We start from the raw sequence: 15,110 nt of genomic DNA, 5'->3' as shown, positions 1-15,110 counted from the left end.
TTTCTTATATATATATATATATATATTATGAATTCCAAATTTCATATATATATTTTTCTTCAGTTTAGTAACTATGATATGCAAAATACAAAAGTTAATTATCTTTTGATATTGTATATATTTAAAACGTAAAGTTATTCAATTTTCAAATTCTATGTTTTTTTACTCTATAACTTGCCCCTTTTTATATATAATTCTGGCTCCGAAATTGATTATAGACTTTCATTTTTATTATGAACTAAGATGATTGATTATTCGTATATTAGTTTACCAATAATGATCCAATTCAATTAGATTTTGCACTTGCTTGATCGATCTAATAGACCAAACACAGCAAATTGGTTACACGATAAATCATAAATATATAGGATTTCAAATGCTATATACACAATCTGACATCAATTGAGTGATGTCATAAGGGAGATGTCATCGATCAAAACCTAGCTAGGAGGGGAATTATTGGCCGGTGAATGAAAAACAATAACATATACTAGCTAGCAACAAGTAGATCGTTGATATATACAACTGGCCGGCGGACTGTGCTTATGTTATGTCGGTTCTTAACAATCCATAACCATCGGTAATATAATTCTAGCTACCTGCATGTGCCATCCCAATGATCATAATTAGGCTTGAGTGCTTGACACTAAAAGCTAAGGAAATAACCAAGACATCGTACCTAGGGAGAGATTATTGGCTTATATATATGGACTATCAATTATAAACAAGTAGCTAGCTAGATACAATGTAACGTACCCTAGCTAGCTGCCACAATGACCTTCTACTAACATTTTACTAGCTAATTGATCATATGAGAGATTACATTGTCGCAAAAAAACTCGATTATTATATATCCATGATGACTTCCTACGAAGATTGAGTTTGTTCGCACACAATATGATAAAAAAATAGAGGCACGGCTTCGATGATGATCGTTGAAAATAATTTAGCACAAAATCCATGTGCAAATATGCTCTTTACTCATGAGAGGAAATTCCTCAACTAGCTTTCTTGTACTTTTCCATTATTTAGATGACATTGTTGACCAAAAAATTATTTAGATGACATTGACTAAACTTTTGCTGTCTTCTAAAAAAAAGTACTGAACTTTTGCTGGAGCCTGGGCCCTGGAGGTAGGTCTTGGGCGGGCAGGATGGAGCGGCCCAAAAATTTGCGGAAGCCCATAGTTAGTGGCCCATATCCGGTGTTCAAAAAGGCCAACTCAAAAACGATTCAATGAATGAGTGAAACGACGCCGTAAGATGGCGGCCCGTTGATTAACTTCCAAAGGAAGCTACGCTTCTCCAAAACTGAGCAGTAGCTTCTCCTGCACAACTGACTAGTATAAAACCATAAAACCCCGGTTCAGTTCCTCATTTCCAAAACCCTTCTCTTTGCTCGACCTTGCTTACATTTCGTTTTCGGCTTTCATTTTATTCAGGTTCGGATTTTGATACGATTTACATTTACATATATATGATTATGTTCCTTGCTCGCTCAATGTGAGAAATTTACTCTTGTCCACTGCCGAAGTTACTAGCTTTGGTAATTAAAGCTGTGAAAATGTTACTTTCAGTGGAATGTTGGATTTCAGTTTTAGTATGGTGAAGTTTCTACTGTGGTGTTTATGAAATGTTGTGGGTCAATAATAAAAACTTATTGTTTTGTGATTTTGAGTGGAAATTTACTGTTAGTTACTAAACTTACTGGCTTTGTTTCTGAAGGTGTGAGATTAGTAGTTTCCGATTGCATTCAGTTACTATCTAATTGGACCTAAACAGAATGATGAAATGTCCTTTTGGTCAGGTGGACTTGATTTTGTTAGAGATTGTGGTGAAAGTAAAAAGGGAACAAATGGAGGAGGCTGTTGTGCATTCAGACAGGACATTTGGGGTATTATCTGAAGGCAATTGTGAATCGCCTGTTTCGGAGCCAAGCCCTCGTAGTTGGTATGTTGTTTCAGTTACTTTCACTTAAAAAATCGGTTTATGATGCAATTGATTATTCATATGAGATGATATGGGTTATATTTTCTAGAATTAAATTCAGTTTACCCCCTTGTGGTTTGAGGGTGACTTCATGTTAGTCCCTACACTTTTATTTTCATCAGTTTATCCCTTGAACTCTTCAATTTCTGTCTGTCGTGCCCAAATTCTCATATTCCGTTTAAATTGACCTTTAATTATCAGCAGTTAAGGTTCGATTTGGACATATAAGGTCCGATTTGCGCAAATTCTAGATACTGGCCTCACAGTTAAGGTTAAAATTATCAGCAGTTAACGTCCGATTTGGACAGAATATAGGACATTTGGTCACGCTTGAGGAAAATTCAAAAGTTTGAGGGGTAAACTGATGAAATTGAAAGTATAGGGATTAACATGAAGTTACTCCCAAACTTTATGGGGGTAAACTGAATTTAATTCTATTTTCTATAATCTTCAATTTTCTGGTTTTGGATGGCTCGCTCAGTTTTATGCTTTCATATGATAATTGCTCATTTGAATTGTTCTAGGAGAACCACTGGTCCAACCAGATCTTCAAGATGCTGGACAGAGAAAGAGGTCAGTACTATCCTCAAAGAACTTCTAATGCTGAAAATCTGATATGATTCAGCATTACATTTTTAGATACATTGTGCTGGTTTAGTTTCAGTGAATTTTTTTTTCTTCTATTGAATTTGCAGTTTCCACAAAATTTTCACTTTCTTAATCATATGATATATGATGGACAGGATAAACTTCTGGTAGACCTTGTCAGAAAGTTTAATGGGAGTAATTGGAAACAAATAGGTGAGCTTTTCAATCTCTTTCACTCTGTTGATCGAATGTTGTTACTTTAATCTCTGCACTGGAATGTTTTAAGATCTAGTCATGAGAGGTGGATGGGGAACATGATAAGATATGCCTACTTAGTTAGTTATAGGTTGTAGGGTGGGTAGTAGACATGCTTATGTAGGTTTTATTTTTCGAAGTCATTGGAATTAAAAATTACCAGCCATTTCTTGGCTTGATACTGATTGATCTTCAATTAGTTTGATTGCACCTAACCCTTAGATGTTAATCTTCCTGCTCAAGTTTATTGGCATCTAAGCCACATTGATGTTGAACTATAGCCAATGTTTGTTTCATGTTTCTTTTGATTTTCCCGGGGACAGGAATCATCATAAAGATCATAATTGTCGATTTAATCTTAAGCAACAGTTTTGTTTGTTTCATGATTTCACATCCTGATGTAAAGTTTATGATCTGATGAACTTATTATACCGTGCAGCTGCGGGTATCCCTGGACGTTCAGATGTTCAGTGCCAGCATCGCTGGCAGAAAGTTGTGAATCCTGAAATCATTAAGGGATACTGGACAGATGAGGTACTAGCTAATAACATATATTTTGCAATGTTTATGGCAATGGAGTACCAGTGAAGCTTTTTATTAGATGGTTTGATATGTGACAGTCCTTGGTTGATTTCAGGAAGATGATTGTATAATCAAGCTAGTTGAAAAGTATGGTGCTAGATGGTCTTTCATTGCAAAGTTTTTACCCGGTCGAATAGGAAAGCAATGCAGAGAAAGGTATCTTCAACTGTTGCCCACATCTATATATTGGTTCTATCACATTACTGAAGCTGATTAATTGTTTTCAGGTGGTACAATCATTTAAGCCCGGCTATAAATAAAGACGCATGGACAGAAGATGAAGAGAGAATGCTTGCTTTCTACCACCAACAGTATGGTAACAAGTGGGCAGAAATTTCAAGGTTTTTACCTGGAAGGTATGTAATGAGACTGATCAAGATATAGGATTATATTAGTCAAATTGCTAATGAGGGACATGAATGTGTGTATTCATACTTTGCTGCCTGAATTAAACTGTTCAAGATAGTAGCAACTTATGTTGATTTCATAGTTCTGTTGAAAAATGACAGGACTGACAATGCAATTAAAAATCACTGGAATGGCGCTTTCAAGAGGAGAGAAGATTCATACTCTCCTAACGGTAGTGAATGCCACATGCATACTGATAATGCTTGTTCGACAGAGTTGACTCTTGGAAGGTCATATGGTTCAGAAGGAGATTCAGTGAAAGCTCAGAAATGCAAGTCTTCCAAAAGATGGCCAAGTGGTTCAATCAATTTGCACACTACATTACAGTCTGATTGCAGCAATGTTGTTACTCCTCTTGGTGTCAAAATTAGTGGATACTGCAAACAAATTGCTGATCATACAGTCGAAGACCGCCCTTTTCCAAACTCTCCATTGGTTTTCATGGATTCATCCACTTCTACCTACTCAAACTGTACTCCTCCGAAGATTCAATACTGCTATTCTACTCCCCCCACGAATGTGCAAAATGTTTATGCTAGCAGCACTAGTCCAAAATCTAGATTGAAGAGCTTAGCAAGGACTTTCAAAAATACTCCTTCCATCATAAGAAAGAGAGCTTCCAGAACCGCAGATCATACCAACTCTTCTGGTGCCAGCTGCTCTACTGCATTCAACATCCTGAGCCTTGGTGAAGCATGTATCAATAGCACATACTCGAACTCTTCAGACTATGTCAGAGGTTTATCTTCAATGCGGCATAGACATGAAACTTCAGAAGCTCATAAATCTCTTGGGAGGTGCCTGGAACTTGAGTTTGACGACGAAAATGACTCAGGTATTGCTAACTGTGGCGAAGTGTCGTCTGCATATGTTGGTGCATAACATGCAAGTCTCAGGAGGAGGGAACTTACAGAAGTGTCTACAGAATCATATCTGAAGACTTGGAGTACAATTGCCACTGTTCAGTTTTTTTGCCCCCGAAAATAGGTGACCTGTAGCATAGCGTGCTTTGCATTGTAGGATAAACTTCAAAAGCTTAGTGCAAATTGCTTGTGTATCGTATTTCCTTTCTAGAAATCTTGAAATGCTTACAAGAACTATTCTATTTTCATGACAACTTTACTGTCCATGTGTTAACCTATAAGGACCACCATCGTCTTCTCAATCCATTGACCTACAATGTCATCATCAAAGAAAAACTCTATAAAAGTAGATGGTGATGATTATCTTTTTCACAGTTTTTGTATCGTCATTGTTTCGCTTCTATTTCAGTTACGTATTATGTAATATCGAGTTCGTTGACGTTTATGGGTATTTGTTAAATTCGTACATTCATGTTTTTATCTCTTACACTTGATACAACATGATCGAAATACAATATAAACAGAGTATGAAATAATAATATCGAAAATATGTCACACTCTAAAACAGCTTGTAGTCTAGTTCAATCAATAAATATGATAACCCCACTTGATTACAAGCTCATGTTACGTGTCCCAAAATCATGAAACATCCCTTTCATTAATCAAGAAACGTCTCTTAACGAAAATAATTAAAATCACAAAAATAGTGGAGCAAGCAATTATCTCATAATTAAGATAAGCATCTGATCCCAAGTAAGAATTTAACTGAAAAAAAAAAAATTATATTTGACATCATCATTACCGAAAATCCAGATAAGGATCTCCGTCCAACTAAGACTCCAGTCACTCCACGACTCAAGTCCAACGCGCGTCCACCCCAATCCTCCGCCAAGTTCATCTGACCGTCCACACCACGCGCCATCCCCCGCGAGTGCAACGATTCCTACTTTCCGCCGTAACAGATTACAGAATCCACTTATTGAAATCCGCGCCAATCCTCACCGTACTGTAAAAACTAACTATAAAAGCAAGGAGTGACCGAAATCATTCTTATCTAAAATAAGTATTCCCTACACTCCTTTATTTTCTCTCTCCTACTCAAATCAAAATTCTCTCCTCTTTTTTTGGTCATCGGAGAAGTGATGGGGTCGATAGAGCAGACGATACTAGTGACGGGAGGCGCGGGGTTCATAGGGAGCCACACGGCGGTGCAGCTACTCAACGAGGGCTTCAGAGTCGTCATCTTTGATAATCTTGATAATTCTTGTATTGAAGCTGTTCATCGCGTCCGCGAACTCGTCGGACCCAAGCTCTCCCAGAAGCTTCAGTTTCATCTGGTATGATACTAGCTCACTCTTGATCATCATTATCCAATATATTTATGCTTTTTTTAAATTCTTTTTGAGAAATTTGGGATATTTTCTTTTAAATTATTGAAATTCAAGTAGGTTGAACTGTTATTGACCTCGGTTGGGTTAGCACTGTGGAAAATTTGAGAAATTGAATCAATTCTTGTGTGTGTGGTGTGTAAAGAATGGAGTTGAGCCAGATAGGTAAATTTGGGAAATGTTGATTTTGTTTAAAATGTCAAACATTGTGTTTTGGTTTTGGAGTTGCTACCTGCTCATTAATTTAATTCGGTAAATTTTTTTGTTTGCAGGGTGATTTGAGAAATAAGGAGGAGTTGGACAAGCTATTTTCGCAAACTAAGTGCGTGGTTTTTCCTGTTACAGTTTTTAAGTATTTGATTTTGGTGTTGGGGTATTGATTGGTGTGTTGGGATGATGGTACAGGTTTGATGCTGTGATCCATTTTGCTGGCTTGAAAGCTGTTGGGGAGAGTGTTGCGCACCCTCTCCGCTATTTTGACAACAATTTGATTGGCACTATTAATCTCTATGATATCATGGCAAAATACAATTGCAAAAAGGTATGCTTCTGTTTTCCGTTGTGAGGAAGGACTGTGCTAGCTGCTCTATCTCGTGTTCTGAATGCTTCTTAATGAACAGACACAACCTCTTATTTCTAGTGTACTTCTAGCGTTAATTTACTGTTGGAATGTTGATTGAGCAATTGATTAGCTGTCATGTGTCATTGCTATTGTGAAACTTTGTCCCATTTGTTTTGCCCTGCTAACTTATGATGTTATGGTGTGTAGATGGTTTTTTCTTCATCTGCAACTGTTTATGGCCAACCTGAAAAAATTCCTTGTGTTGAGGATTTTGACCTTGTAGCTCTGAATCCATATGGTCGTACCAAGGTACATATCAGCATGTTTTATTCTTTAATACATATATCTTACTAGTGTCAACTTGATTTAGAATGGCTATTATTTTTCTTAAATGCTGCTGTCTTTCTTATCTAACATATGATTCACTCCATCATCCTAGCTTTTCCTCGAAGAAATTGCTCGAGATATTCACAGGGCAGAGCCAGATTGGGGAATTATTCTTCTGAGGTATTTCAACCCCGTGGGGGCTCATGAGAGTGGTAAAATTGGTGAAGATCCTAAAGGCATACCAAACAATCTCATGCCTTACATACAGCAAGTAGCTGTTGGAAGATTGCCTGAGCTTAATGTCTATGGTCATGACTATCCCACCAGGGATGGTACTGCGGTATGTCAAGTCCATCAAACTGTGTGTTTTGTTGTTCATTCCATGAACTAGTCTTGTGGTTATTCCACTTGTCTTGTAGTGCATACTTTTTATATTCCGGTCAAAAGAACATGCTTAGGCATGTTATATATCAATTTCTGGGTTGTATCCAAATCGGTTGCTTTTTATCTAACCATCTTATCATTACCAGATCCGAGACTACATCCATGTGATGGACTTAGCAGATGGCCATATTGCTGCTCTTCAGAAGCTTTTTACTACAGAGAATACAGGTGAATTTTCCTTTATAAGCACTGAAATTGCTGTCACGTGATGACAACTTAAAATGGCGACATTCAAGAATTGCCGTTTTCCAGATAAATCTATCATCTCAGAGATATTTAAGGAAACGTTCTTTGACATTTGAGTGTTCTAAAGAAAATTTAATGTTTAGGTTGTATCGCCTACAATCTGGGAACCGGACAAGGTACATCAGTGCTCGAAATGGTTGCTGCCTTTGAAAAAGCTTCTGGGAAGGTGATTAGTCCTTTCCTTTAATCTCTCTCAACCTATATCCAACTGCATTATTGAAGTGTGTCTCTGTCTATCACAGAAAATCCCTATCAAACTATGTCCAAGAAGGCCAGGAGATGCTACTGCTGTTTATGCTTCAACTGAGAAAGCTAGAAGGGAACTTGGTTGGAAGTATGTACAGCCAATATTTGCCTTATTATGCCGTATGTGTTTGTGTACAAATTTTTTATGTTTCTTCAATTTTGATTATGTTTCTCAGGGCGAAATATGGAGTGGAGGAGATGTGCAGAGACCAATGGAATTGGGCAGTAAACAATCCATGGGGGTACGTTGCCCCGTCCAAGGACTCCAAGCCTTGAGTAGTAGCATTAGCATATGTGTATATATGCGCAGCACACAGAAGTAGGACAAACCTGCTTCACTCCCTGGATGAATAAGGCACTCTAGGAGTGCTGCTACATATGTTGGAGAGAACATAAGTCTTTTCTTTTTCCATATATTAGGAATTGTCACTTTATGAGAATAAAGTCCTTTGCAAATATAGAAGAGAAAGATCAAACCGCTGTTCGTTTTCTGATTTCTAGTAACTGGTGCATATACTAATCAGCATTCATGGTGTGGGAAGTTCCTAAATCCTAACACAAGAATTTACATGATCGATTCAAGTGGTTTCGCCCATGTTTCAGGTGTGATTGGGATGGATAGCTTTTGCTTAAGCTAAGATTGGATAAGATATGGACTCTCAAGTTTGTTTATGTTGGATAATATATTCTTAGCCGAACTGTTGAATGAGCCTAAATACGTTTACCAGAAGCGTGCGGCGGTTTTAAGTTTTGAACGCTGCGTGAGACTAGAAAGATAATCGTACGCTAGAATGTTCAATTCACAACTCGTATGTCACGACTATGAAGTATAAAAAGGACAAAAAACAAATATCGTTCTTATGAGGACCATTAAGTTGAATACTAACTGAGAATTTTTTTTGTTTATTGCATCCACTTTTTAATCATATTTTTCATCTCAACCGTTCAGTTTTTAGGTATATATAAATAGATCATTTCTACAAATTTTCAGCTAAATTGGTAATCGTAAAGAATCGAACTAAATCAAATGGATGATTCAAATTTGTCAAACATGAGTCGTTTAAATTTATAATTGGTAAATCACATTTATGAATGCCTTAACGATTTTCAATTGGAAAAATAGTTCAAACAATATCTCACCTTTTAACGAAACAAAGCTTTCGCATCTCACTTCAAAACGGTGTCTTATGTTCTTATTCCAACCAAAAAAAGTATCTAGAACTGTTAAAAATATTAACGGCAGACATATTTTTGATGTAAAATGACTAATTTACCCTTTTTATCCTTAATACTAAAAGCAAAATAATCTTAGACTCGGATCCTTTGTTTCTCAAAAAAAAAATAATAATAATAATAATAAAAAGAAAGTGTCGAAGCCTTTGTTCTTTCTTTCTTATGTTCTTCTTCCTCTCTCTCATCCACAACCCAATCATCTGAAATTGGGCATCAGATTCATCTTGTGTATGAACATCCCCTTGTTTTCTAAATCTTTCATCATCTTCCTTGATTATTAGATCTAGCTTGTATATAAACTGATACCCATGAATCTCAACAACTAAAGCTCTCAAATTCAGATCCCTGCAATTGGATTTCTACTGGCAACTCTCTCTCCTCTCTACCCGTTCTCTCTCATTCAGCATTCAACATTCATCACCAGAAGATCCTATCTTCTTGCACCATACCGTTGTCACCATAGCAAGGGACTCTCTCCTCTCTCTCCCAAGTCGCCAACCCAAGCCATCACCACCGTCAACCACCGCTGCATATCTCATGCTTGCACCATTTTTATCAATGGGTATGAAAAAAAAATTGGAGAAGGATTGGAATATAAATATTTCGTATAGATTTCAATTGAGTTTTATTGAAATTTGACTTTAATCTGTACTGGGTAAGAAGTGAACAAAGAGAATTTCAAATAGAGATTTTGTTTTGGTTGAATGCCAGGGATTGGAATTCTACATTGTTAACATTTTCTTTCGGTCTGTATGAAAGTGAAGAGAGCAAAGAAGAAATACAAAAAATCAGAATGATAATGAAGAAAGAGAGAGGTTTAGAGGAATGGAGGACCACACTTGATTAATTTGCAAGAAGATAGAACAAGAAGAAGAAGAAGAGACATGACTAATATCAACCGTTGAATCAAGATGCAAAAATTGAAAGTTTGAAACAAAGTAAAATAATGTTTAAGAGAACAAATTAAAATAGAAATTGATGAAAATAGCCTTTAAAATATGTCCGCCGTCAGTCTTTTCAACGTAGCTAACGGTTCTGGATATTGTTCATTAGTTGAGATAAAAACGTGGGACACCGTTTTGAAGTTTTTGAAATGTGAGATACGAAAGCTTTGCTTCGTTAAAAGATGGGATACTGTTTGGACTATTTTTTCTTTTCAATTTAGATGAAAATTTATAAAAATGATCTACTCATATATATCTACAAATTAAACGATCGAGAGTAAATATACAATAAAAAAATAAATGAAACAAATAAATCCTCAACATGGTAGTCATCAGAACCATTTCCTCCAGAATAATGGAACATAGTGCTTCTGCTTCAAATAAAGCAAGTTCATTCGTGGGTTTTTTTTGGGTCTTAAATGCTTTGTTATTCTATAATGGCCTCTAACTTTTTGTGTTTAGCGCATGTATATGCTTGTTTGTTTGTATCTTTGAGGATGTGCTTTAGAACTTTTTGTCACTTCAAATGAGTCACCTTAATCCACCAATAGAAATTATAATATGACTTTGGACCCCTTCCAAAAGGTTTCCTATACTTAATGATGGATTTGCAATCTTAATAATACACCTGTGACAAGCTGGTTTAGTCTCATTTGAGGACTTGTCAATTTATCGAGTACAAGAAACTTTAAGCGCCTCTATTTCAGACTGGTTTTGTGTAGAACCATCTGTATTTTTCAAGTCAAAGTCTAAAACAGAGTACTTTGTTATAAAAATCAGAAAGACTAGTTATGACCAATGAGATAAATTAACCATGTAGAAAGTTTGGTCGAGCAGCTTAGAATTGTATTCTCATATTTAGAGTTTAAGTCATAACTCTCGATCAGTAGTTTGTAGCCGGTTGAAGGGTTTCTGAATTTGTGCATGTATGTGCTAGGTTGTGTTTGTTTGGATACTTTTATGAATCTCAGTTTAAATGTTGACTAGATGATTTGTTACTTCTCCCTAACGTAACAGACGTAGCTTGTTAGGCCATCTCCAACCCTCCAACCTTGGGCTAAAGGGTGGATATAGCCCCTAAAAGTCACAAATTTCATCTCCAACCTGGGGCTAAGGTAAACCAAAAAAATGGTTTGAAGGGCTACAAGGGTTAAGGGCTGGGCTACATTTGGTCTTTTATATACCCCTTGAGCTATTTGTTTGTGGGAACCACAATGAGCAAAACAACATGGAATGTAAGCTTATAGTCCTAAGGGTTTGGAGATGATCAAAATTTTAGCCCTCACTATTCATGCACATGGTGATTTTTATGGGCTAAACTTTAGTCTGAGGGCTATTTTAGCCCCTCTCAGTTGAAAATGGCCTTACCTCATCCTACCTTTAAATAAATCAAATGTCTAATCTACTACTACGATCGATGTTTGCCTTTGTTGAGTTTAGGATATCGTTATGACTTATGAGGTTCTAATTATTTTAGTTCTCTTTTTGTTTGGATGGATTAGGGACGTCCACGCTGTGCATTTACCAGAAATGACATAGATTTGGACATAGATACTAGGCCATTGAGTCCGGGATATGAACAACCATGAGTAATAATCGTTTAGGATCTAATTGAGAATAATGATCCGACATATATGAGCAAACATGAGTGATAATCGTGTTGTATATTATGAGCAAACATGAGGTTTCTATGTTGTATATAATCCATCTTAAAAGAACAAACAAACATGAGTAATAATTGTGTAAGATCTGATCGAGAATAATGATCCGACATATATGAGCTCCGCATTTACCATCACCAGATAACAATTTGACCGAACTTATTTATTTTCTATTCCATGTCAGATCCACTCGTCCAAATTCATTACCTATTAATCCAATACATGTATATTCAAAACACATACATATTTTCATTCATGTACTGAACATTTATAAGACGCTTACTTATTTGGAAATGATTCATAATTTACATGTATAGAAATCCAAATCAAAGAAAATAATGGAATGACAAACCCGGTCCTTATCTGAAATGGAGGAATGGCTGACACACGTTCAAAGTTCAAACCAATAAAAATGGAGGAATGGGAGAGAACCTTCTGGAAAAGACGTTGGGAAGAAGAACCCTACTCCCGTACTACACTTCCAGCCCCTTCTTCCCTTTCCCTTTCCCTTTCTCCCTTTTCCTCCGTATTACTATCCACCCGCCATTCTCAAAATCTCAATCACTCCCTCCCGTGGGCCCCACACCCCTTTGCCCTTTTCCAATCCATTTTTTCTCCCTTTTAAATAGATTAAAAATCCATTCTTTTTTTTAAAACCTTTTTCTTCTCGAAGCCACGATTCCTTTCTTCTCCGAAGACTCGCCCCAATCTCCCATTTTTCACTCTCCCCCACCCAGAGAACCTTCTAGAAACAACACCTCCTCCCTTCCCCCGCTCGCTCTCTGTTTCTCGTCGCCGGTAACGCTCTTCTCGGTGGAACCCGGTTGTTGGCTCGAGTTAGTTTCTCTACCAAATTTTCGTTCTTAATTTCTAGGTATATACGCCCCTCAGTTTCACTCGATTTGTTCAATTCCAGGCTCTAATGATGCACAATCTTTAATCTGAAATCGGCAGAACTTAGATTAAATCGATAAAAAGGTTTAATTTTTTTTAATTTTGTTTTAATTCTTGAAATTTTGATATGTTTTGTCTGTTAATCAACATATGTAGTCTAATTTGATACGGATTGTGATTATTCAACGTGTAGTAGAGACAAGGATTTTGGTTAATTTCTTCGCGAAAGTTCTCTGTGGATCTGAGACGAGAGGCGAAAGGAGCATGGCTTCGTTGCCGGACCAGAACGGCGATTCGGGGCCGGGCGGCGGCGGCGGACGGGAATCGCAGAGGACGATTCCGACGCCGTTTTTGACGAAAACGTATGAGCTTGTGGACGATCCGGAGGCCGACGATATGATCTCGTGGAGCGAAGGCGGATCGACTTTTGTAGTGTGGCGGCCGGCCGAGTTCGCAAGAGATATTCTCCCCAAGTATTTCAAGCACAACAACTTCTCCAGCTTTGTGCGACAGCTCAACACTTATGTGAGCCCTCTCTGGATTGTTCCATTTGCTTTCTATTTGATTTTAGTTTCTTGATTTCGAGCGCTCTCTAGATTGTTCTAATTGCTTCTATTTCTATCTGTTTCTGATTTTAGTTTTGTTTTGATTTTAATTGGTTATTTCTGGTTTGGATTTCAGGGATTCCGGAAGGTTGTACCGGATCGGTGGGAGTTTGCGAACGACTGCTTCAAAAGAGGGGAGAAAGGACTCCTCCGGGAGATTCAGCGCCGGAAAATCTCTCCGTCGGTGTCCGCTTCCGCCGCGACGGTGGCGGCGGCAGCTGCGGTTACAGCGGCGGTGCTGCCTGTGGCGGCGGTCTCGGTGTCTCCGGCTAACTCCGGCGACGAGCAGGTGATCTCGTCCAACTCGTCGCCGATGGCCGTACCGACGCCGGCGCCGGCGGTGACGTTGCTGCAGCGGGCCAGGAGCTGCAACTCCACGGCGGAGATACTAGAGGAGAATGAGCGGTTGAGGAAGGAGAACATGCAGTTAAGCAACGAGCTGACTCAGCTTCGGGGGCTGTGTAACAATATCCTTGGAATGATGACCAACTACGCCTCGGGACAGTTGGCCAGAGGCGGCGGAGCAGTGGCGGATGATAAGCCGCCACCTCCGCCGCTTCATTCGGTGAAAATTTCTCAGGGAGGGGAAAACGCCGCCGTCTCCGGAGGTGACATGGCGGGAGATTCGGCGGAGGAGGATGAGATGGAGGAGGATCAGGAGGAGGAGACGCCACTGCCGCTGGCGCTGCCGTTGCGTCCGATTCCGACGGCGAAGCTGTTCGGAGTCTCGCTCGGGGTGAAGCGCCCGAGGAGAGACGAGGAGGAGGAGGGGGAAGATCAGGAGCGTCAAAACCAAGGGTGTGATGAGGTGGTGAAGCAAGAGCCGTCGGATGGGAGCTCAAAGCTCGAGAAGGAAGGTACGTGGCTGGAGCTACGGAAGTGATTGGGTATCGTGATCTTGAAAACGAGTCAGATCTTCACCGCCCGAAAGCGGAAGGCCCGCACGTGCCGGGGAATCTTTAATTTTTCTGGTACATTCTGGAAAGCCGCGAGAACGGTGTCGTTTTGTGGCGTCAATCTGTGGGTGTAAGAAGCGCCAAAAGAGGAAACAGTGAAAGCGTATCTCCCCGGAAAGGTAAAAAAAAAACGCAGTGAAGGTTTTCGAAATTTGACCTTTGCTTTGGTTAATTAAGGATGACAGAAACACACCACTTACTGTGCTAATGATGATTTAAGTTTGAAGATTAGCAGTTTTAATATGGGATTAGTGAAATCTGGGTAATTAGTCAAATGTAGCTTGCTGGTTGTTTATGTAAGAGAAAACAAAATCTTTGATCCAATGGTTTGTTTTGTTGTTTATCATGCGAGTTATGTTTCCATTGATTTCATTGGTGCTTTGGGAAATTGACCAAAGTCTTTGGTATTGTGTTTTCTGTGTCGTCTGGTTTTGTCTTTGGCTGAGAGCCTGGACCATATGTTAAGCTTCTTATCCTTATGGATATGAGAAATGTAAAGAGCAATCAATAACTGTTCTTGTTTCTGTAATGTGGGATTTGGATTCTTTGTGATGTTCTTGAGCTTCGTTACTTGTCGAAGGATTTACCTGAAGCAAGCGAAACAATTCGATTGTGTTCTATGTTAGGGTAACTGAGACGAAATACGCTATACAGCAACATCTCAAACGGAATTTGGTATGTGAATCTGCAGCTTGTACCGATATACCAATACCTTGAGCCACAAGGAAACCTACAAGGAGGTGATCTTAATTTAGAGGCACTCCAAAACCTACAAGGAAACTACATGGACTCTTATTCTCTCTAAATAACGGGCAGGATGTGAAAATGTTGGCTTGCTGCTTTCTCTTGTGTTGCTTTATTCTATTCAACTCGATCATCAAATTTTACCGGGAGTGGGATCTCTTAGGGCACTACTAGTT

At 38.6% G+C, this 15,110-nt stretch overlaps 3 protein-coding genes across 3 annotated transcripts; all 3 read left to right on the top strand.

Annotated features, from left to right (window-relative positions):
* The first annotated feature begins 1,854 nt into the window (after window positions 1–1,854).
* Window positions 1,855–4,703, top strand: LOC101301498. The gene is made up of 7 exons (XM_004300717.1): window positions 1,855–1,949; window positions 2,513–2,561; window positions 2,732–2,789; window positions 3,271–3,365; window positions 3,469–3,569; window positions 3,641–3,769; window positions 3,923–4,703. Exons 1-7 carry the CDS (start codon window positions 1,855–1,857, stop codon window positions 4,701–4,703), a joined length of 1,308 nt encoding a protein of 435 aa, XP_004300765.1.
* Window positions 4,704–5,721: 1,018 nt separating this feature from the next.
* Window positions 5,722–8,737, top strand: LOC101290858 (UDP-glucose 4-epimerase-like). The gene is made up of 9 exons (XM_004298698.1): window positions 5,722–6,021; window positions 6,345–6,394; window positions 6,478–6,613; window positions 6,842–6,943; window positions 7,074–7,301; window positions 7,492–7,573; window positions 7,735–7,817; window positions 7,894–7,985; window positions 8,074–8,737. Exons 1-9 carry the CDS (start codon window positions 5,827–5,829, stop codon window positions 8,171–8,173), a joined length of 1,068 nt encoding a protein of 355 aa, XP_004298746.1. The 5' UTR covers window positions 5,722–5,826; the 3' UTR covers window positions 8,174–8,737.
* A 3,746-nt stretch (window positions 8,738–12,483) lies between these two features.
* Window positions 12,484–14,117, top strand: LOC101301205 (heat stress transcription factor B-2b-like). The gene is made up of 3 exons (XM_004300716.1): window positions 12,484–12,609; window positions 12,823–13,154; window positions 13,311–14,117. Exons 2-3 carry the CDS (start codon window positions 12,894–12,896, stop codon window positions 14,115–14,117), a joined length of 1,068 nt encoding a protein of 355 aa, XP_004300764.1. The 5' UTR covers window positions 12,484–12,609; window positions 12,823–12,893.
* Window positions 14,118–15,110: the final 993 nt, after the last annotated feature.

This window comes from Fragaria vesca, linkage group LG5 (genome assembly GCF_000184155.1).
Source record: "Fragaria vesca subsp. vesca linkage group LG5, FraVesHawaii_1.0, whole genome shotgun sequence".
NCBI classification, from domain to species: domain Eukaryota; kingdom Viridiplantae; phylum Streptophyta; class Magnoliopsida; order Rosales; family Rosaceae; genus Fragaria; species Fragaria vesca.
This window is presented reverse-complemented; position numbering and strand designations above follow the sequence as displayed.